A 23,752-nucleotide genomic window follows, 5' to 3' on the forward strand; every position below is an offset into this window, starting at 1 on the left:
GCTGCAACTAACCTGCCTAGCTGTGCGTGTGTGCAAGCTGAAGTTAGGAATGAGGACCGCAGGGCAGGTGTCGGGCGTGACAGTCAGGTGGCCGCTTGAGATACCACGTTCCACATCTGAGTGCCTGGGTTCGAGTCCCACCTCTGCTTCCGGTTCTGGCATCCCTGCTAATGCGCCAGCCTGAGAGGCAACAGTTGATGCACTCAGTACTTGGGTCCCTGCCACCTACACGGGGGACCGTATATGCTCCAGCCTGGCTCAGCTCTAGTCATTGCAGATATCTGGGGAGTGAACCAGCAGACGCAAGCCCTTTGGCTCACTCACTCGCTCTCTCTCTGCCTTTCAAATAAAAATAGATTCATTCAAATCAAAAGAAAGAAAGATGTCAGAGCCTACCACCTGAGTTTCGATCCTGGACCCAAAATATTTATTTGTATCCTTGTGCCTTGGATCATTAACTGTAAACTGGAGGCAAAAATAATAACAACACCTTCTGCATAGGGTTTTATCAAGATTACGTATTTTATAAATTGCAATTTCTGGTACATGGTAAGTGCTAGCAACATGACCCCCACCCTGACCCGCCCCTGCTGGGATCTGCTGCTGTTGCTGTTACCTTGAGAGAGGGGTCAGGTGAGGTGAAGTGACCAGGCAGGTGGGAAGGGGACAGGTGGGAGTAGCCCAGCGAGGGTCCAGGTCTCCTGGGGCTTTGAATATCTGACAAAGCCCCCCCCACCCCATTCTGGCGCCCTCCCTTCAGATTGCACAGCAGCTCCCGCAGTGGCTGAAATTTATCAGATGATAGAGCCGGGCTGCACAGCCGTTTGGTTCATTTTTAGCAGCCTCGTCCTCCGGTTCTTTTAAATTAGTCGCGAGGCTAATTTCAGGGACTTGTTTGGTGCACGGGTAGCACTTCCTCCAGAAACACGGGCACAGTGCTGTGGATCTGAAAGCCCCCAGTGACGGAGGGGACACATCTCGGCCAAGCCAGCCACGCCATCAGGGGGCTCCACGGCCTCCCAGGCTGTCCTGCCCAGCCTCGGGGTGGTCTGGGGACATGATCTGGGGTGTCCTTGCCTCTGCCAGCCCCTTTGTTCAAGCAGTAGCTGCTAAGCCTTCGTCACAAAGGGCCCTGGCGTCAGCTCCTGGCCCTGTGCCCGCTCCAGCTGCCCTACTGCGGGTCTCATCTGCCTTCACCTGCATCAGTGACTCTCAGGCTCCAGCCTGCACCAGGACCCCCCGCGGCGCTTGCTGAGACAGTTTCCGAGTCAGCAGGAATGTGCATTTCTAACAAGTTCCCCGGGGGATGCTCGTGCTACGGACCCGAGGACCATGCTTTCAGAACCACTGACCTAGACTTTTCCAGTAGCTTCTTGATTTCATCCGCTCTGCCCCTCTCCACTCAAGTGCACAGCACAGGTGGATCTGTTTACATTTACCGTGGTTCTCATCTTGTCCTTCCTCCCCTCAGCATCCATTGCCAAGTCCAAACACCCTTCATGGACAGCCGGGGTTCCGGAAGTCCTAGACACGCGCTGGTTGCCTACTCATACCCCCCTACCTGTTCCCCTTCACACACTGTTCAACTCATTGTTGATCTGTACATTGTGACTTCCCCCACTGGGCCACGTGCCCCGGGGAGGTCGGGACTGTGTCTGCCGAGCACCTGTTAAGGTTCCTGGGACACACAGCTACTCTGGAAGCGTCTGGACGAACGATGGATGGCATGCCTCCCCAGACATGGAAATTATTTCTCTTGAAAAAAAAAAAAAATCCAAGCAGCTCCTCCAAAACTAGAATTTGACCTTGCTCTGTCTTCCTCCCTGCTTTGTTAATGTCTGGAAATATGAACAGGCTTATACACAGGGAGAAAGGTGCCCGGTTTGATTTCAATCAAAGAAGCACGAGGTCTAGCAAGCCAAATAGGGGGGGTGGGGTGGAGTGAGACAGTCCCAAGTGTAAATCTTGATGCCACTACTGATCGGCCAAGTATTCAGCCCAGCGGGGCCTCATGTTTCCCGTCTGTAAAGTGGGAATATTCTCTACGTACCTCACAGGATTGTTAGGAGAAACAAGTGAGGTGGCACAGGCTGCCTGGCATGACGTACCGTGGGTCCCCGGTAAAGGGGAGTGATTTTTAACAGTTAGCTTTCCATGCAAAATAGAGCTGAGTGGCTGTTCACAGGAGAATTCCATTTTATTTGAAAGGTGATAATAGATAAAGCATCCCAGTATTCCTCCTCCTCCTCTAACGAATCAACGATACACCAAATTCAATTTTTTAAAAAAATGACCTCAAAGGGCTAATAAGCTTGATTTATATTTTCTGTACCACTCACTTTTATTTCACGAGCCCAAAGTTTTCCATTAAAACGCCATTAAGAATAGAAAGGATTTCACAGTATTTGTGATGGCTTGGATCGCCACGTGGTAACTGCAGCCATCTCCGGCACAGACACCATTTCTCACGGCTTCATTTCCTCCTGTGCGTCAGCTCATGTTTCGTGCCTTCTTCCAGTTGAGTAAGTCCACTTCCCCCTGAACTTACGGCCCTGAAAATGCGCCCTGTGGCTTTGGAGCCCTTTGGTTGTGAGGCTATTCGTGGGGGTTCAGGAAGCACGGGGCAGGGAATGGGAGTCACCTAATAAGTGCAGCTGTGAAGAGAGGTCGCGTGGGTGAGAAAACAGGTGCATTCTGCGTGGCTCTCGGGCAGGAGGCAGAGCAGGAGGCTGGCGCTGGGAGCAGACATCCCCTGATCTGCCATGGGGGTCTCAGAGGTGATGGGGTCCCCAGGCCACCACCCTGGAAAATGTGCTGATTAAATGATCTGTTGGGACTGCTGTCCCTCCCAACATGGGTTTATATTTCTTCTCTAAAATGATGTCATTATGAAGGATAGTGTTTCTAAGATATTTTGAATATTAGGGCAGTTGTAGGTTTTCAATCGGTAGAAGGATACTTACGTTTGACACTATATGATATGGGAAAAGGACTTTAACACCAGTGTTTGTGTGTGACATGCATTGTATGTTCTGACTTTTCAGCTACAGGTTAACATTTGAACTACTTCAATAATTGGACTTGTGCAGTTCAGAGGTCTTAGAAGGGAAGCTAGGACCCAATGTTTGGAGGGAACTCTGCTGTTACATTATATATACCTGTTTCCGTCCATAATTCAGTTTTAACTTGGACAAATTTATTCTAGTTAAGCCATAAATGTCAACGTGTAAACTTGTTTTGATTAAAGAATTTAAAATAAATAAATTAAATAAATAAATAAATAAAATGATGTCATTATGAAAACATTCTGGAACCCGATGGAGGTGATGAGTACCCACCACTGCGAAAGCACTAAATGCCGCAGAATCCTCCATGTGAAAGGATTGAAATGGCAAATTTTTTGTTTTAGAAAAATGGCCTTGGGGCTGGTGCCTTGGTGCAGTAGGTTAATCCTCCACCTGTGGCGCCGGCATCCCATATGAGCGCTGGTTCAAGTCCCAGCTGCTCCTCTTCCAGTCCAACTCTGCTGTGGCCTGGGAAAGCTGTGAAAGATGGCCTGAGTGCTTGGGTCCCTTCTCCTGCATGGGAGACAGGGAGAGGCTCCTGGCTCCTGGCTCCTGGCTTCGGATGGGTGCAGCTCGGGCTGTTGTGGCCATTTGGGGAGTGAACCAACGAAGGGAGATTGTCATTCTCATGCGCGTGCTCTCTCTCTCCCCCCCTTCCTCTCTCCCTCTCACTCTCTCACTGTCTATAACTCTACCTCTCAAATAAATTTTAAAAATCTTAAAAAGATGGCCTCACTGGCCAGAAGGAGCTCCAAAGCCACCCCTGGCTTCAACGTTCTGAGCTCCTGGTGAGTGTGCCGTGCGGGGCCCCACTCCCTGGGCTGTATTTAGTCAAATGCCAGACCCTGTAGATGCCAGGTTCTTGGCAGAAGGGGAAGGGTTAGTTCTTTACCAGCGCTTAGGCTGAGCTTGGATACGTAGTGGCCCGCACGTGAGAGAATGCTCCCAGAGAGAAACCGCAGTGCAGGAAGAAGACACCCGTGTTGGGACAGAAAGCCCCGGAAGGGCGGTTTAAGCGCCACGGGATGCGATCCTAACTTTATGACAGTAGATGAGACTCAGCGGTAAGAGCGTTTACCTCCAAGATCACAGGTGATTCCGCGCCCTCCTACATTCCTCAGAAGGTCTATGAAGAGTATGAATCACTATTATGCTCTAAAAAAAATTCTTCTAACTAAAAACCAGTGACAGCACTGAGGATTTCGTAACCCCCAGTGCGAATGGTGGTGAGTCGCGGTAAGATTCCCAGAGCCCCGGGTGGGAACTGGTTGATTAGAATTCCCGTTTCATCCAAGTGAGCCTCTGTCTCCCCTCCGGGAGCAGGGGTCTGGCCCCAGTGGGCCTCCTCGGCAGCGCACATCTGGGGGCGGGCTCTGTTGCCTGCAGAGCACCCCAACGGCACATTTCCAAGTCTCCCCTCTGATAAAAACTTCCCGAGTGCTCCTAAAGTCGCTGATGGCCACTTCTCCATCACTGAAGAGCTAATTTCCACACAGAGTGCCGCTTCCTCTCATTCTGCTTCCTATCACCTTAGCAGGGAATCACTTCATTTCACCCAAGAAGCTACCACCTGACAGTTTATCTGCTGTCTGTCAAGTTCAAGGTGAGGACGACAAATTCCTTGAGCCGAGCAGAATGGGGTCTGTCCCGTCTGGACGAGGGCCCGTTCTTGTCCCCAGATCCCTCCCCGCTGTTGATCCTCAGGAGGGACTTGCCTCTGTGCTGCTCCGGTTCTGTCCTCTCCTTGTCCTTGCCTGGTGTCCAGACCCACTGACCAGGAGCTGTGAGCACGCCTTCCGGAACTTTCCACTCCCACCAGGCAGCTCCCTTTTCCTAGAGACTGGCGTGGAGAGAGGGAGGGCCGTCTGGGCAGGACTGTCAAGCCTGGTGTTTCTCCGCCGAACTGCTTTCCCACGTGAAGGGGCTGGTGTGGCACAAAACATCTTAACCTTGAGATTCTCCTGGAGGCTCACAATGCCGGCTCAACAGATTCAAGGAAACGTTCCCCACGCACCCAGGGGGAGCCAGGTCCTGTAGAAATAAGACTTGGACGAGATGCGGTCCGTGCCTTCCATGAGAGAGGTTGGCATGGGAAGCTGCGTGCTGTAGGCGTTGACAAGGGCGATGTGGGGACCGCTCCAGGGGGCACCCGCGGGACACTGAAGAGCAGCACCTGTGTCATCTCAGCTGGCTTGCAAAGGGCTATGGCTGTGGGCCGGGGAAAGCAGGTGCACACTGACACGGCCCTACCCGGGGACTGACGGCGAGCTTGTGGGGAAGTGGGAGTGCTGGGCTGGGGAACACAGAGAAGACCATGGCCTTGGCGTTGAGTCTGGCACCAGGAGATGTAGTCCTAATTTCTTCTGGATCAGTTACTCAGCTGGGCATTTTAGAATTTTTATTCATTTATTTACTTCTATTCAATTGGAAAAGTGAAGAGAGCTCCCCTCTGCAGGTTCACTCCCCAAATGCACACAACAGTGGGGCTGGGCCAGGCCAAAGCCAGGAGCCAGGAACTCCATCCACATCTGCCGTGTGGCTAGCAGAGGCCCGATGACTTGAGCCATTACTGGATGCTCCCGGGATGTACGTTGGCAGAAAGCTGGACTCGAGAGTGTAAACCCAGGCGCTCCGATACAGGTTCCCAGCATCTCAAGTGATGTCTTAACCACTAGGCAGTATCTACGGACCCTAACATGCTCAGGGCTGCGTCTCGGGAGAAGGCTATACCTGGCCCCGCTCTGGGCACCAGAGGAGCTGGGAAATTTCTGCTGACCTGAACGTGCAGAGAGAGGCGTTGAGTGTGGCAGGTGCCCGTATGGGATGCTGGTGTTGCAGGCGGCAGCTTTACCTGCTGTGCACAACACCGGAGTCAGCGTGGATGGATTTAAGGATGTAGAACGTTGGAGGCTACAGCCCGGGCAAGGCTCGGCGAGGCCGGGGCAGGGGCTGAGCAGAAGGCGGTTCCGGGACTAAAGAGCAGAGGTGGCCACAGAGGGAGGGGAGATGTCGGCACGGACCCCGCTTCCTCCAGCGTGGGGGACAGGAAGATGGCAGTGATGCGCGAGGAGACAGGAGCAGAGATGTGGGGTGAGGAGGGCCTGGGGTATGGTCTGGCGGTGGGAAGGGCATTCGGAGCCAGAGGTAGAGATTGGAGAGCTGTTAGCTGCCAACTGTCTTATCTATGAGAAGAATTTCAGAGTAAAATACCGAGACGGAGGAACCACAGGCCTATGCTTGTATGTTGCCTGGGTTCCTAATAAGAAAACAGCTACACCAGAACACGTGATGGTTCTTATTCCGAGAATCGGTTAGCTGATACATCTCCGCAAATTGTTCCTTGAGCCAAGCCCGTGGCTTCTTGCCAGCCGGCAATGAGATTTTTATATTTCTTAATTATTCAATTACTACCCATAAGTAGGAGTTTGAAATCAAACCCAGACGGCTCCACGACGGAGTGCTCCCTAGAGTCACCAGTGCAGGAAAGGGAGTCTCCCACCCTGGGAAACCAGGCTGGCAGAAGGGAGGAGGCCAGCGTTCCCGGGCCTGGCTGGGCCACAGGTTCAAGGTCCGGCTTTGCTATGCAGGGGCTGCCAGAGCCCAGCGCCTCCCTGGGGTCAGGTTTCCCGTCTGAGGAATCACAAGCCGGCCTCGCCGGGTTGTTGTCTGTCTCTGACCTCAAGGACAGCACGCCAAGGCAACGTGCTCTCTCACGAACTCCTTGTGTGCCGCAGGTGCCAGCATCTTGCATTAGCCAGGAGGGAAGAGCCTGCGGACGGCGAGCAGACGGGCGCCCCCGACAGCAACACCAACCCCGAAGCCCACCTGCCTTCCATCTGCCTCAAGCAGGTGTTCCCCAAGTACGCGAAGCAGTTCAACTACCTGCGCCTGGTGGACAGGATGGCGAACTTGTTCATCCGCTTCCTCGGGATCAAGGGCACCATGAAGCTGGGACCCACTGGCTTCCGGACCTTCATCAGGTCAGTGAGAGCAGCCCCCTCCCCTCCTGCGGGCCCAGCCCCACTGCCGGCCGCTCGCCGGGAACCCGAACACCTAGTGGCCGGGGCGGGTCTGGCAATGGTGACTCCTGTTTAGTGGGTGGACAGGCAAATGTCATGGATGTGACGGCACTCACAATCTCACGTTTGTGGTTTATAAACAGCTCTGTCGGCCTTGAGGGAGAGCCTTAAACCCCCCAGAGTGGGGCACACCTTGTGCTGTCCCCACGGTCCCTGGCCGTGTGCAGAGCGGTCGTGAAACCACAGCTGAGAAGCGCCAACGCATCTTCCCAAAGTGTCAGTTTCAGGAAGGGAAAGTTAAATAATTCAGCCGATAAATAATTTAATGCATTTGTTCTAATACAAAAATAACGTGGTTATATTATAGAGTATAATACAGAATTTGCATGAATTTTAAAGATAAAACATGCCACAGCGAAGACATTGTATTTTTTGCTGCAGTGTGCACATTAAGAGGCACCACTCGGTTCCCAGAGGTTCCTGCTTAATTTGCCTGTAGCTGTGTAGCCCTAGGGCAGGGCAGTGACCACCAGTGACCACCCCTGAGCTCCAGGGACTTCACCCCAGGAAGTCCCTGGAGTAAAGCTAGGATTACCTGTGTGGGGAGGGCTAGCTGAGACCACCTGGAAGACATCCATCTGCCCGTGGAGCAGTGATTATTAGCAGGTGGGCGTGGTGGGGGGGTGGGGGTGGGGACAGAAGGAGGTTCGGGAAGCATGCCAGGACGTGTGTGATGGGAGGGAAGAGTCCTGTCTTCTGCTGCACAGCAGGTGTCTGTGGCCCCCAGCAAGCCACCCCCGTATCTCATGGCGACATAGAAGGCAGGCGTTCAGAGGCTCCCACACGTGAAGCGATGACAAGGAGGGGAGCCCTGAACCCCTCCGATGCGATCAGTGCACGTGGGATACATTTTTACTAAACAGTCGCACGTTACCCCATAAATATGTACAATTAATCAGTCAGTGTTAATCAGAGTTTTCCTAATGTTTAAGGAAATGGAAATGCTAACTTACCCGATTTGATCATCACACAATGAATACGTGTATCAAATGATCACACTCCTTCAATATGTACGATTAAAATACTGAATTTTTTTTTAATTTCAAAAATTATATAGAGGGACCAACGTTGTGGCATAGCAGGTTAAGCCACCACCTACAACGCTGGCATCACAAATCCAAGTGCTGGTTCGAGTCCCAGCTACTTGGCTTCCAATCCCACTCCCCGCTAAGGCTCCTGGGAAAGTAATGGAAGATGGCCCCAGTTCTTGGGTCCTGGGCCCCCATGTGGGAGACCTGGCTGGACTTACAGGCTGCTTTGGCCTGATAGAGCCCCAGCTGTTGTGTCCATTTGGGGAGTAGATAGAAGACCTCTCTCTCTCTCTCTCTCTCTCTCTCTCTCTCTCTCTCTCGCTGTGTGTGTGTGTGTGTGTGATTCTGCCTTTCAAGTAAATAAAATAAATCTTTTTTTTTTTTTTAAGATTACCTAGAACCATCTGGTTTGAAGCAGTGTCATTCAGCGTTAGCTTGTCTGTACAAGGTTAAAAGCGTCCCCTAGAATGTCACATGATCGTATATAAAACGCAGACAGACAGACATGCACACAGAGGGTCCTGCGCAGGTGTGGCAGGATGTGGGCACCCACGGAGTCTGTGCGGGACGGATGACTCTCCATCCTGTCCACAGATGAGATGTGCCTTGCCTACCGCAGGGCACGGTTGGATGGCAATCCGCTGTGGCACGTGCACCTTGGTCTCTACCAGCACCCTGCGTGCCTTGTTGCTTTCCTCCTCAAAGTGACCCTTTCGCAGTGTTATCCCCTAAAACAAATAATCAGAAGTCTTGAGTCAGAAGCCATTTTTGTCAAAGGCTTTTCTCCAAACGCAGTTGATAAATGCCCACGCTGGCCTTCTGATGGGGGGGGGGGGGGGCAGACAGAAGCCGGGGCAGGTATGTCTGCCGATTCCGTCAGCCCGATCAGTGCTTGCCCGGAGATTTTGAGAAGAGCCTCGCGGTAGTTTGGGGGAGCGGGCTTGGGGGTGGGGTTGGGGAAGGAGAGCCTGGTGGACAGAGCTTAAGGATCAGAAAGGTCTGACTGCAGGGCCAGACACATCGCCTAGCCGTGAGGCTTCAGGCAAAAAACCCCATATCTTCTCGGAGTCTTGGCAGAATGGGGAAGGCGGCCCCCACCTTGCAGAGCTGGTCATGAAGTGGAGAGGCGATGGGAGGAGCTGGCACCGCATTCGTGGAAAACGCAGGCTGTGAAAAGTCAGTGCAAGGATTGCAAAGTTGTTTGCACCCAGAGAATCTTCTCGCAGCTGCGTTTCTCCAGAGCTTACCGCGTCATACCCTCGCATGTCGTAAAGCCCCCGGCCTGAGGCCTGGTCCCTGGGAGCTGCTTGTTAAATGGAAGTCTTGGGATGCTTATGCTCTATAGGCAAAAGCAATTTTCAAGAAAGTCAACAAGCACATGGAATGATTTGCCCTGAAAATACTACTTGAGGTGATACTCGGAGTCACATAGGAACTGCATCTGGCTTTTAAGGAGAGATATCTGGCCGGCACTGTAGCTCACTAGGCTAATCCTCCACCTGCGGCGCTGGCACCCCAGGTTCTAGTCCCGGTTGGGGCACCAGATTCTGTCCCGGTTGCTCCTCTTCCAGTCCAGCTCTCTGCTGTGGCCCGGAAAGGCAGTGGAGGATGGTACAGGTCCTTGGGCCCTGCACCCGCATTGGATACCAGGAGGAAGCACCTGGCTCCTGACTTCGGATAGACGTATCTCCAGCTGTAGCGGACATTTTGTGGGGTGGAAGGAAGGAATGGAAGGTGGAATGGAAGGAAGACCTTTCTAAAAAATAAATAAATAAATGAAAATAAGAAGAGCTATCCATCTGCAAATGGCGCACATACAGTAATTTTCTCACCCAGGACAGAAAATTTGGCAACGGGGGTTCCAGGGCCGGTCAAAGATTCTGCAGTATGATACGTGTCCCACCCATGGCTGCTCAAAATCCAGCCATCATGTCCAAGTTCCAGGCAGGAAGTAGGAAAAAGGAAGAGCAAATGCCTCTTCCAGATGCATTAGGACAAAGCCTACATGGAGCTGTAACCAGTGACCTCCCTTTCCGTATTATTGCCCACCACCACCTGTATGGGAAGCTGGGAAACAGAATTTCCCTAAACTTTGCATAGTCCCATTACAGACAGAAGAGACAGGAATAGACAGGTAGGCGGTCTCTGCCCTGTGTGATTCCTGGGCCTCGGAACGTATGGAGACAGTATAGTGATGGAGTCCCAGGCCTCGAGGGCACCTGAGGCCCTGTGGGACCATGCAGGGGTGCAGGGGGCATGAGGTGGACCAGCCACGGTGCTATCTCCACATGGACCCAGACCTGTTGGAGCAAAGGCCCCCACCCCCCAGCCTCGGCACCATCACACCCAACTCTCTGTTCAAGTCCAGGGAGCCAGAAGGGATGGCTTGGCTTCCTGTGGACATCTTGGCAACCACCCGGAACCCTGTCCCTGTGACAGCCACCCTGTCCCCACCTCTGGCTGAGCACCTGGTAGCCACGGGACACCCAAAGGTAAATGGCAGAACCCTGCCAGCCCCCAAAGGACTCTGGGTCTAATAGCACATGACGAACAAGTAATTCAGTGCCCTCCTTCAGCAGAGTCGTGGGGCAGTCGCCGGAGGTCTCCCTAGGGGGCTGTGGTCCACGTGCTGGAAGTCCAGCAGAGGGGATACCTGCCTCCCTGGTGGAATCAGGGCAGGCCCCCAGGAGGAGGCAGGGCTTGGACTGTTTCAGGCTGTAGTTTGTCAGGCAGCAAAGGGAGGGACACACAGTCCGGGCAGAGGCAGAGGGCCTGCAACCGGAGTGCATGAGCGGCTCACGTTCAGAAGTCAGAAAACGTTCATCACGCAGGCTAAAAGGGTGATAGACCCTGGACTACTTAGTACTCCTAGTCACACTCCCCGCAGGCTTGCCCTGAGAGTCTGATCCTCCGTTGCCTCCAGGGGGACCCTGGGCAGGATATAGAAGGAGGAGAGGGTGGGGCTGGGGGGGCACACACCTGGGGTCCGGGCTGCTGCTGGGTTTGGAGTTTTCCGGAGAAGCTAGACGTGCTGACTTTTATGTAAAGTCTCAACACGTGTGTACATCTGAATGTTGGCAATTGAGAGAGTCATTCAAACGCACTGTGAGTTCCAGCAAAGCATGCCTGCCCATCGAGGCCATCAGCAGGCGACCTCCAGCCCGAGAGCAGGGAGGTTAATGTGAAGAGGACGGCCAGGCTTGTCCAGGGTCCCAGGAGGAACACCGTGCTGCGCACGTCTCTAGCGAAGAATGGCGTCTCGTGCTCTCAGTCTAGACCTGGGCCAGGTCACAAATATTGCTGCCGAGCTGGCTCCCGTGATGGGCTTTGTGCATTTCCATCCCTTTGTTCTCTGTAATTAAGGGCAGGTGCATGAGAACATGATTTTTGTGACCGTAAAGACTTAGGTCCTGCAGCCATCCATGGCCCAGTACTGTCAGTGGAGGAGGCGAAACCAGAGCAGGAGCGCAGGCGGCGAGCAGGCAGCCAGAGCCGAGGGGGGCAGACCTGAACCCCCACCCCCAGCCAACGTCCAGAGTAATTAAGGATGCAAGAGGAAATGGAGAGAATACCGCATGACCGCTAATAGATTTTTCCTTTTAAAATGTACCGAGAAACCCCAACAGCAACTTAATCGTAAATGATGATATTCTCTGCTCCTAGGTTTATCTGTGTCTGTTCAGGGTTGCTGGCTAAATTTAACAGCAAGTATTTTCTCCTGCTAGCAACTCTACTCTCTCTGCTTTCCACTCGGTTTAAATTTTGCTTCATTATGAATTAATAATATTTATGCCGTATGTGAAATCCAACCAAATGCCCTTCCCAGGAGCACTTTGCAAGAGACACATTCGCTGGCAAGATCCACACTCCCTTCCCAGCTCCCACGCAAGTGGCAGAAGTTGAACTTGGCTTTCATCTCTTCTACCCACTCTTTTCTTCTCCGAGTTCCTTAAAGAGAACTAGAGGGGAGGGGGGAAATAATAAACACTCCAGTTAAATTTATTCTCAGTGTCCATCTCTCATAATGTGTTGCATAGATCAGCAGTTTTCAGAGTGAATTATGCTAATGCCCGTCTGGCCATATCCTATTTTTCTTTGTCACTAAGAAATGAGAAAGAATGAACCATCATTCTCTGCCCAAGACCTGACTCTGTCTAACCAGCTTTCCCTGTCATTTCCTCCAGAGGAACATGCTAGTAGCACAGACTACTGTGCATTAAGCATCTCTCTCTTTTTTTTTTTTTTAAATTTTTTTTTTTTATTTGACAGATAGAATTAGTGAGAGAGAGAGACAGAGAGAAAGGTCTGCCTTCCATTGGTTCATTCCCCAAATGGCCGCAATGGCTGGAGCTGCGCCGATTCGAAGCCAGGAGCCAGATGCTTCCTCCTGGTATCCCATGCGGGTGCAGGGCCCAAGCACTTGGGCCATCCTCCATTGCCCTCCCAGGCCACAGCAAAGAGCTGGCCTGGAAGAGGAGCAACCGGGACTAGAACTTGGCGCCCGTATGGGATGCCAGCGCTGCAGGCGGAGGATTAACCAAGTGATCCACCCGCCTCTCTTAAAAAAAAATGCTTATTTGAAAGGCAGACTTACAGAGAGATCTTCCATCCACTGGTTCACTCCCCAGATGGCCAGACAAGTCAGGGCTGGGCCAGGCTGAAGCCGGGAGCCTGGAACTCCATCCAGGTCTCCCACGTTGGGTTCAGGGACACACGCACTTAGGCCATCTGCTGCTGCTTTCCCAGGCTCATCAGCAGGGAGCTGGATTGGAAGAGGAGCAGCCAGGACTTGAACTGGCACCCGCTTAACCCACTGTATCACAACACCAGCCCCGTTTTTTTTCTTAAAAGAAATTATTGTATAGTACTTGCCTGGTGTGGCGGCTTCCCAAAGAAATGGAAATGACCTCACCGGTGCCTGGGCTTAACAGCTCTCTCTGCAGTAAATGCATTTCTCTTCTGCTCCGACCGCCCGGTGATGAATTTGGGGAAAATCTCATGTATCTCGCCTCGGGCACTTTCCCCCACACTGCCTGTGTCGGGATCTGACCGACTTGCACACACTGCCTTTTCCTCTTCCACCCCCTTTTAATCATAAGGAGACATCCACTTGTTTCCTAGCGGGTAGGGAAGGGGCAGTTTCGTTCTCTGAGCGGCAGTGTTAGAATGTTCTAGAACAGAGCCGTAAGGGGTCTTGCCTCCCCGTCTGCTGCTGACTCCTCAGTAGCACTAGGAGACTCTCCCCCAGGATGCGTCACCCTCTAAAGATCTGTAGCTCGTGGATCAGAGCCGCCCTCCTCTCTCGCTGGTCACTTAGGTATATTATTAACTTTCACCTTACAGAAACCCAACTCCAGGAAAACAGAAAACAACCACCTTTCCACACAGAGAGGGAATTCTAGAGATGGGATTTTATGGGGTGGAAACAGCCGGTCCCTAACTTGCCCGTGAGATGTCCGCGGTCCCTAACAGGAAATGGGGCTGATCCTGTGAAGTCTGTCTTTGCCAAGGCTCCCGGTGAACCTGGGTGATTTGTGGTTCGTTCCCATCCTGTGAGCCCACAGTCCCCTGGTTCTGGGGGTGAGAAAGGACGGTCCCACGTCGTCGAGGGAGGATGGGAATTCGGGAATTCGCAATGTCCCTCCCTGACCCCTGCCCGTGTGCCAGGCCCTGAGCCCGTCCTTAAAAGAGCCTAGTGTCTCAGTCTCACGGGACAAATGAGGAAGTTTGGGTGCATTTGCCTGCAAAGCCCATCTTACCCCACCCCCACCCACCCCCCAGTGCAAACCTAGCCTCTCTTTCCCAAGGAACAGTTCGGGCCTGGGGCTACCGTATTTCTTGGACCTCCCCTCCACTGAAGAATGTATCCTTCCGCTCGCTGGTAGAAGCTACATCACAGGGCACAAGGGGAAACCTCACTCAGCGGCTGGGGACGCGCAGGCGACACGGTTTTTAACGCAGGCTGTCAGGCGCCCAAAGCCCTCTGAGAGCAGATCTGAGAGTCCTTCTCTCAGATCTCTGCGCAGCTCCCTGGGCCCAGAACACACCGCGCGTGGAGGGCTCCAAAGTAATTCTGTGTTGAGGGGACACCTGGGAGGATGGCAATCCCTTCCCAAGTCTTGACCGTTTGACCCTTATGGTCTTTCCCCATTAGATTCCATTGACAATGCCCACTGTCCCTGGGGGCCAACCTGGGAGACCCTGTCCCCCAGTCACCCTGATTGTTTTACCCCCAGGCTCCTGTCCCCAAAGTTCCCAACAGGAACACTTTGAGGCTCCAACCCTGCAAGTCCCTGGCCTGAGACCTTGGCTTTGGGTTTCTTGGGTCCAGGTCACCCACCACCACCACCAACATCCCAAATCCAAAACTCTGTCTCCCAGGGGAGGCCTGGATGTGCATCCTAGCTGTGTGATTTTTGCACAAATCCTGTCCTTTCTCTTGAGCCTCCGTTTACCCATGGCTGAAATGGCCCTAGAGCCGCCTCCTTCCACAGTGCTTTGAGAGCACTTCCCATCTCCCACAGCCAGCCTGGGCACCTCTGTCCTGGAGCAGATGTTGCAATCAGCTGTATTTGCAGGCACGCTAGAGAGGATGGCTTACCTGGAAAGGGGAGAAATGGAGAAATCTCTTAGGTAAATTACAGCTCCTGCTCAAGGTTTGACACTTCTATTTTCTACCTGTCAGGGGGAAAAAAAATAACTATATCGCAGTGGTCAGTTTGGTTTCCCTTTTTCTACTCCATTAACCCAGAGAGCGAGCGAGCCGGGCAGCCTTCCATCCTGGGAGAAGCAGGTAGCCCGGCGGATGCCGATGTGATAATTAGAGAAAACCTGGGGTCTCTCCTAATGAAGCCTGGGAAATTAGCAGCGCAGGTTGTTAGATCGCCCCTGGAGAGACCTGGACACCGTCTGCCCAGAACCCGATAGAGATAGCATCTCGGTGACAGGTGACGTGCAAAGCCGCGCGTCCACTGACAAGTTGTTCCCGGGGCTCGATACCTGTGCGCTGATGTGCTCTGAAGCCTGCCGTGGTGGCTTGTGATTGACATACAGAACAGGGGCCCCGAGGAAGCAGGGTGGGGACTGATGGTCTGGGAGATGGGGGCGGGCAGGGTGAGAGGAAGAGAGGGAGGGGACCAGCAAGGGTGCGCATCGATAAGGCGCACCCGCCTCCACCGGGCCCCAAGCTGACCTGCTCCCTGGCCGCCATGGTCAGGGGAGCGAGTGGGTTTGGAGAGGCACCTGCTTGCCAATCAATCCGTTTCCTTCAAACCCCTGAGGGAGCAGTTCTCACAGGGACAGTGACCAATGGAAAATCAAAGATCCGCTTTATCTGTAGCTGGGGATGCATTTGGAGAGTTGAAAGTAGCATTGAACGTGGTTCAGCCAACCTGAAGGCTGCCCCAGAGGTCTGGCTCTCAGGATTCCCAGGGCTCATCCTGGTCAGGGGGTGGTGCCTCTGGACGGGTCAAGAGCTGCCTGCCTGCTGTCTGCACAGACAGCCCAAGTCCTGCAACCCAGACCCCCTGCTGGGCTCCAGGTCCCCACAATGGGCAGGTTTACGTGGACGGCCTACAGTTAGGCAGCTAGAAAAGGCAACAGGGCCAGGACTCAAACACCCATCCGCATGCTCCTTGTGGGGTGCCAGACTGCCTCCCCACATCCCCAGGCCCCTCGGGAATGGGAAGGGGAGCATGTGGACTGCTCAGAGGCGTGCCCTTCCCCCTGCCCACTTGGAAATGGCCCCCTGAAGTCAGAACTGAGCCAGGCGAGGCTGTCCCGGGCCACATAGAGGGGTGAGGACCCAGCCTGCGCTGTTTTGCTCTGTAAATTCTGGGCTTCACGTGACTGAGCGGAGGCTTCCGTGAAATCTTCAGTGGCAGATTAAAATGGGTGACGGGTGGAAGCGGTGAGCCCCTGGCTGTAGATGTCGCCGCAGGGCCCCACGTGGTGAGCAGTTCCAGGTTTGGCTTCAGCCTGCACCTGTGGCGTCCCGTGACCATGGGACCCCCCTCCCCCTTGCCAAGCAGGATGCTGGTAGCCACGTGCCCAGCTTTTCTTCTTGGCACAGACCGAGCAACCGGGAGAGGAAGTCGTGTGGGTGCACTGTAGGCTTTGAAAGGTGGGGTTCTCGCTTCCCTGGAGGGGGCAGGGGGTGCTTGCCCTACTGCTGCTGTGTGTGTGGCCACGCTGATGGCCTGCAGCTCTCACGGCCACAGCTGGTGTGTGAGCGTGGAACCCCTGGTTCCGAGTGGCAAAGCCAGTATTCAATCCCAGCCTCGCGGCCCCAGAGCTCACTCCTTTTGGCCCATCGGACCCCGACTGCCAAGAGGCTAAGGCACGGGGACACTCGGGACCTGCCCTCCCCTAAGGTGCTTGCAGCCCCGTGTGTCTTCCAGCCGCCCTGCCCTCCGCTCCAGGGGTCCCAGAAATGCGCGGATTTCTCACGGGGCTGCAGGCTGTGAAGCCCGGGGTCAGGTGTCGAGCCAGGGCAGACGGCTGCCTTCTCCTGGTATCTCCACCTGGCAGAGCAGAGGCAAAGCCGGCTGTCTCAGGTCGCCTCTTAGCAGGGCCAGCTCTGTGCCGCCGCGGGTTAAGCCACCACCTATGATACGGGCATCCCATATGAGCACCGGTAGGAGTCCTGGCTACTCCACTTCCAATCCAGCTCTGTACTGAGGAAAGCAGCAGAAGATGGCCCCGGTACTCGGGCCCCTGGAGTCCCAGGCTCCTGGCTTCAGCCTGGCTCAGCACTGGCCATTGCAGCCATTTGGGGAGTGAACCACCATATAGGAGCTCGCTTGCTCGCTGGCTCCCTCCCTCTCTGTCACTCTGGCTTTCAAATCAATCAGTCCTTTAAAAAAAGGTGGGGGTGGGGGGGTGGGGGTGATGAGGGCTCCACCTTCATGACCTAATGACCCCCTCCCCGAAGCCCCACCTCCTAAAGCCTTCACACACTGGGGGCATCAGATTTCAACCTGTGCGTTTGGGGGCGGGGTTTTGCATAAACGTGCAGTCCTTAGAGGCCCCGCCCCGCCCACGGCAGGCGGTTGCTAACTCCGCCTTCTGGTTCCGGCAGGAATTGCAAGCTCAGCGGCAGCAGCCTGTCCATGGCGGCTGTGGACATCCTGTACATCGACATCACCAGGAGGTGGAACTCCATGGCCCTGGACCAGCGGGACTCAGGTACCTACCTGATGGTTGCCTCCACCATGCCCTTGTGTGAGTCCCCAGAGGCACGGGCGGGTTGAGGGCAGGCGGGCAGGTGGCATTTCCAGGGTGGACCCAAATTTAAGTTCTGGGCCGTTGCCTGCTACCAAGGCTGTGCCCACCCTCGGCCTACCCTGTCCTTGCTTAAGGCTTTGGTTCCACGTCTACTGGGGAGACTCACTCACTCACTCATTCATTCATCACAATCTGGGCCGGGCACTGGCAGACTGGAGGGCGAGCACTTGGTTCTCACCCTGACGGAATTCACTGTAGAGGCTGGAGGCAGCCGAGAAAGTGACTTCTGGGTTGTGTGCTGTGGGCTGGGACCAAGGGAAGAGCAGAGAGGCGGTGGGGGAAGCCCAGGGCAGGAGGTCCTGGTCCGGGATGGGGGCGCCGGAAGCCTGCTCCTGGATCCTGGAGAAGGGCGTGCATGGCAAGCCAGGGAACCAGGCGACTGCACGCTGGCGGGGATGTCGCCAGCCTAGACACGGAGACCTGAGCGACTGCTGTGCTCGGGACCCCCCGGGGACGCCCACTGCGGGCAGAATCCACCTCTGGGTGGGTGGCTATAGCGTCTGCTCCATTTCCTCACAGTGGGTGCCAACCCTTACTGCCCATCCTACAAACTGGGAGGTCGTCTCCTGCCCGTGCACGGCGTAGTCGGCATTAAGAGTCGCCTTTCACTGATGGGGGAATTGCAGCCCAGGTGGCCGAGGTCTCCCAGCAAGCACCTTGGCTCCCTACCTGCCGTGATGGTGCAGGAGGAGGTGGCGCCTTGGGGAGCAGCTCCAGCCGGCTCCTGTGAAGTCAGAGGTTGGTTGTCATACCCAGATTGCAACGGGCAGCCCGAAACGTCACCCCTCCCTCCTCTCCAGTTCCTCCTCTGTGAACCGGCACTGACCTTACCTGCACCCCGGTTGCCCTGGGGGCCCCAGGTACCTGCGGACATGAAAGCATGTGGGGTCATCACCAACCACGTGAGACAGTTGATCTGATCAGTGGCCACGACCTGGGGAGACTTCTGTGGGTGGCCCATCTGGCAGCTGGCGCTCCCCCAGTCCCAACAGCCCTGTACCCACGCGGCTAGAACTTCCAGGACACAGAGCTGCAGCAGGCCCTCTCTGCTGGGTGCCAGCAACCAGGGAACATTGGCTGCAGGTTCCGTGTTTGGTAATGAGGCCACCAGCTGCCAGTTGGCGGCCGCCTGCTGTGTGGCGCGTGCTCCACCATAGGTTTGCAGGTACAAGGTTGGCTGGGATTCTCCTGCAGGTGATCTCTGTCGCACAGAGAAGTGACAGAGGCTAGGACACTAACCTGCCTGGCTCTCCTGCTGGGCTGCTTTCTCCTCTAATTGGTCCTGGAGCAGCGTGAGCACCAAGCTCCCTGCTGCTCCCCTCCCCTGGAACTCAAGAGCAAAACTCCGGGGAATACCCGCACTCAGGGAGCCACCGCGGTGAGCAGGTGAGCACTTCCCACGGCCTCTCTGCCGCTGGCAGCTCCCCGTGCACCTTCCCTGGCAACCGGGAGAGGCGAGACCGGGAGCAGTAGGCAGATTAATTACCGTTTTGAGGACCAAGCGCGCCCACGTGACAGCCGAGCCTCGGCACTTTCTGCTGGGCAACATCGCCGGATGCTGCTGGGGGAGGGGTGGGGCAGCGGAATTATTAAATATTGAAATTGATCAGGAGTAGCAGCAGGAAGCTATTTATCATGTTTTATTGCTTCTAACTCACAGTACCATCTGGCCCGTTGTTAATTCTGAGTAGGCTTTCGTGTTTTGTTTGCCTCTTAAATTGCTCCCTGGAAGCGGCACCCACAGGGCGTCCATGGTTCAGGCTCCTGGCAGGTTTCTTGGGGTCTGTCGGGGTCTGTCCACTCTGTCGATCAAATTCAAGAAATGAAAAAAAAAATAATAACAACTTAGTTCTAGCACACACCGACGAGCGAACCCGGGAGTGGGATGTGCCTGGCGTTTCGCCCCTGACTGTGTGGAATAATAGCAGCAGTAAAGGCAGCTTTGCAGTTCCTCATACAAGGGGTCCTCCCGAAAGTTCATGGAAAATGCATATAATGGGGAAAAAAATGTGTAGACTTCAAAAAAATTTTGCATGGAAATAAACGTCTTTTTTAAATTTTGTTTTGCAATGAAGTTGCGGGAGCACCCTCGTGTGTGAAAAAAATCACAGCCGGTTCTCTCAGCAGACCGTCCAAGCAGGCAGTTCCGAGTACAAGAAGCAGGGCTTCCGGTAGAGGCTGTCCCGTTTGCAGGGTCTCTCATTTCTCCCCCGATGCCCAGGGCGAGATGCCCGCCCGCTGGACAAGATCAGCACGTGTGCCCAGCACCAGCTGTGTGAAACGCCCAGGCCTCTGCCCTCTCGTGACGCCAGCCAGGCCTGCCTTCTGCCCTGGTGAGACTTCGGCACCCACCAAAGGGTTAACCAGGTCCCTGCTGCGTGAGACCTTTTTGAATGAAGAGGATCTGCCAGGGAGAACAGGCCACTGAAAAGAAGATGAAGAGAAACAGTGCGAAGCGCATGATTACACTCACAACCTCAATAGGCTTTGTTTGTTGATTGCCTGTTTTGGTTTTTGGCTTCTTAATTTTTTTTTTTTTGTTTATTTATCTTCATTTCATATGACAGGGAGGGAGAGAGAGAGATGGATCTCCCATCTGCTGATTCACTCCCCAAATGTCCACACCAGCCAGGGCTGGGCCAGGCAGAAGCCAGGAGCCCTGATCTCAAACAGGGTCTCCCCCAGAGGTGGCAGGGACCCAGGAACTCAAGCCATTGCCTGCTGCCTCTCAGGGCACGCATTAGCAGGAGGCTGGAATGGGAGGCAGTCAGGACTTGCACGCAGGAGCTCTGGGAACCCAAGTGGCCACTGTGCCTAACGCCCACCTTGTTTTGGTCTTTATCGGACTTCAGATGCATCGATTTGGATTCATTGTCATCCTTGGTTTGTAAGACTCTGGATTTACTTAGCTCGCTTTTTAAATTTAATAATGGAATAAATACCCACTAACTCAAGCTAGGGCTTGAAAAAAATCCCACGTCCAACGCGTGCTTCTCGCCCAGCCCCGGCCCGCCGCCCCACCCCCTCCCCACACAGGAACCCTGGTCTACATCCTGGATCCCTCATTCCCTGGACAAGACCATCTTCCTCTCTGCTGGAATGTCGGACTACTCAGGAGCTCGACGGAACTTAGCAATGGGCAGTCTTCCACTCTCCAGCATGCCATGTAATTGCCTTTTTTTTTTTCCCAAAAAAAAAAGAATTAAGGATCTTAATTTCCAATTTTAGAATTTCCTGCAGAACACAGGAATCTAAATGAGGGCGTTATCAGTTATCAGCAAAAGCGGGTGCCTTAGCCCTCTCGTCGGCCAGAGTCGAAGGAAGAAGCACGTTTGGCAGTGAGGACGCCGTTATCCATGCAAGTTGCGCTCGCACGCTGCTGCTTATCACGGAGACGCTGCTCTGGGCTCTCTGTGGGCAGAGATGAGGGTGGCATCGAGATTAGGCGGTGAAAGGCAATGTCGCTGGCATCAGCTGGGAGAGACCCGCATCGCACCTGCGGGGGTGGGGCACCCAGGAGCCCAGCCCCACCGGACACAAGGCCAACTTCCATTCACTTCGCAGCTAGGCTTTCCGGTTGTTTTAAGGGTCAAGGGTCATTCAAAAAGTTTGTGGAAAATAGAATTAAAAGACAAGTCTGTTTTGGTGCTAAAAACATTCTGAAATTCGTGAATGGAAGGTATCTTCAAAAAGTTTCTGAATGTGCAAATTATAGAAAAAAAAAACTAGGCATGAATTTCAAACAGGTTTTGCATGCAAACAAACTTACCTTGTAATTCCTTTCTCCATGAACTTTTTGAAAAGCCTCATAAGCTAGAGGTCCCTCCTGGCACTAATGGTAACAGGATTATAAAGGGGGAGCCAATGGACTGGAGAAGCTCCTCCCACCGGCCACCCGTGCGAGCGTGCACATGCACACACTCATGCTTTTTTATTTTTTAAAGATTTATTTATTTACTTGAGAGAGTTACACAGAGAGAGAATGAGAGGCAGAGAGAGAGAGAGAGAGAGAGAGAGAGAGAGAGAGGCCTTCCATCCGCTGGTTCACTCCCCAGATGGCTGCAATGGCCGGATCAGCATCGATCCAAAGCCAGGAGCCAGGAGCTTCTTCTGGGTCTCCCACGTGGGTGCAGGGCCCTAAGGACTTGGGCCATGTTCTGCTGCTTTCCAGGCCATAGCAGAGAGCTGGATCGGAAGTGGAGCAGTTGGGTCTCAAACTGGTGCCCATATGGGATGCCGGCACTGCAGGTGGTGGCTTTACCCGCTATGCCACAGAGCCGGCCCCGACACACACACTTCTTGATGAGGGAAACCTAACAATGGCAGAGTTTAACCCTGAAATGAGGAGACTTTAAAAACATTCATGGGAATGTGTCTTATGGAAACCACGCACCGCATGGCGTTAGCACACAGGTTAAAACACTGCGAAGGAAGCCCGCATCCCACATCTGAGGGCCTGGGTTCGAGCCCCAGCTCTGCTTCCGATTCCAGCTTCATGCTAGTGTGTACCCTGGGAGGCAGTAGGTGATGGCTCAAGTACTCGGGTCCCTGCTGCCCATCTGGGAGACTCCTGGCTTTGGCTTGGCCCAGCCCCAGCTGTTGCAAATATTTGGGGAGTGAGCCAATGGGTGAAGGATCTCCATCTCGATCTATACCTTTTTATGTCTTTCTGCCTTTCAAATAAAATACTTGAAAAAACTACATATGGATTTCCAACATGTTTAGCACCCAAATAAACTTATCTTTTCATTTCATTTTCCATGAACTTAAAAAAATTTTTTTAAGATTTTATTTACTTATTTAAGAAATAGAGTTACAGAGAAAGGGAGAGACAGAGAGAAAGGTCTTCCACCCGCTGGTTCACTCCCCAAATGGATGCAATGGCTAGAGCTGCACCAATCTGAAGCCAGGAGCCAGGAGCTTCTTCCAGGTCTCCCACATGGGCCATCTTCCACTGCTTTCCCAGGCCATAGCAGAGAGCTGGATCAGAAGAGGAGCAGCCGAGACTCGAACCAGTGCCCATATGGGATGCCGGCGCCCCATGCAGAGGCTTAGCCCACTACGCCACAGCTCAGGCCCCTCCACAAACTTTTAAAAGCCCTCTGGTTTACGCTGCAGACTCTTGGACCCAAGAAAGTCACACCCCTCCTGATAGACAAGTGCCTGGGCCGCCCTGCAGTGCACCCCAAGCCACGGGGCCTGGGATCAGACAACCTGGCTTTGCCGCTGGACTTGCTAACTTCCTGGCTATGGGACCTCAAACCAGCTACAAAACTCTGTCCCGGCCACCTGCTCACACTCGGTAACGTGGAGACGATCATGGGCAGCGCCTCATAAAGCGCTGAGGTGGATGGAACGAAACAGCGAGGGAAGCATTCGGAGCCCTGTCTGTGCCTGGAAAATGTTCAACACCCAGGAGCTGTGGCTCTGGCCATCACACTGCCTCGGCCACACTCCTCTCTCCGGACCTGCTTCCTGGGGACTCCCCCTGCTGGGTGCGGGTGCTCTGTGGGCGCAAGGAGGGGGGGGGGGGCGCAGAGCTGCAAGAAGGGCCTGGGATGTGATTGCCAGGGATGCTCCTCAAACCCAGCAGAGCGCCAGCCCCTCATCCTGCCCCTGACCCTCTGTGTTACCCCCATGCTGGGGCAGGGTCCAGCAGGGGCGGGGGAGGAACCCGGGCATCCAGCTCTGAGAGTGGGGCTGGGGAGGGCAGCAGGAAGTGCAGCCCGGGCGGTGGGGAGTGGGGGAGTGGGGGGATTTGGGGGGGGGGGGGGAATGCAGCCCCAGCAAGCTGGGAGCGCAGGCTGCTCCGTGTCCCGCAGGCCTCCAGGCCTCTTGGTTCCTCTCTGAGCACCTGCCAAGGAGCGCCCCCCAGGCCTTCACAGACCTCGGCCACCGCCTGTGGCAGACTCCAGCCTCCTTCTGAGTCCTCTTTCAGCCTGCTCGGGCCCACCTGGAGTGGCCTGTGCTAACCAGGGAGCCATCCGCGCTGACCTCACTCTCCTTCCCCCCGGCCAGCGTGGCTGCCTCCTCGGGGCCCTCGCCCCATCCACTGCCACTCCTGGGGCCTCTTCCTCCAGGCACCTTCCTCAGCGCCCCGTCCTGTCCCCTGTCCCCCTTCTCATCGCTCCAGCCGACATCCAGGGCCGTCCCTTGGTCACAACACTCGTTAAATACCGCGGAGTGAGTGTGTAGCAGCTGCCCTCTGAGTTGGACTGACCTCAGTGAAACGGAGCCGTTTCCGCCTTGTGCAGGCCAGAGCTGTGCACGGCACACAGTAGGTGCTCTGCCA

General features: G+C 54.4%; 1 protein-coding gene across 3 annotated transcripts in view; it reads left to right on the forward strand.

The window, feature by feature from the left end:
- Positions 1-23,752, forward strand: part of TTLL11 (tubulin tyrosine ligase like 11) — a 252,085-nt gene that overhangs the window by 201,454 nt on the left and 26,879 nt on the right. For all 3 annotated transcript variants that reach the window (XM_062207628.1, XM_062207629.1, XM_062207630.1), the window contains 2 exons: positions 6,800-7,045; positions 17,255-17,361. In XM_062207628.1, coding sequence (XP_062063612.1) covers positions 6,800-7,045; positions 17,255-17,361 — 353 coding nt within the window. The remainder of the gene's footprint in view (positions 1-6,799; positions 7,046-17,254; positions 17,362-23,752) is intronic.

This window comes from Lepus europaeus, chromosome 12 (genome assembly GCF_033115175.1).
Source record: "Lepus europaeus isolate LE1 chromosome 12, mLepTim1.pri, whole genome shotgun sequence".
NCBI classification, from domain to species: domain Eukaryota; kingdom Metazoa; phylum Chordata; class Mammalia; order Lagomorpha; family Leporidae; genus Lepus; species Lepus europaeus.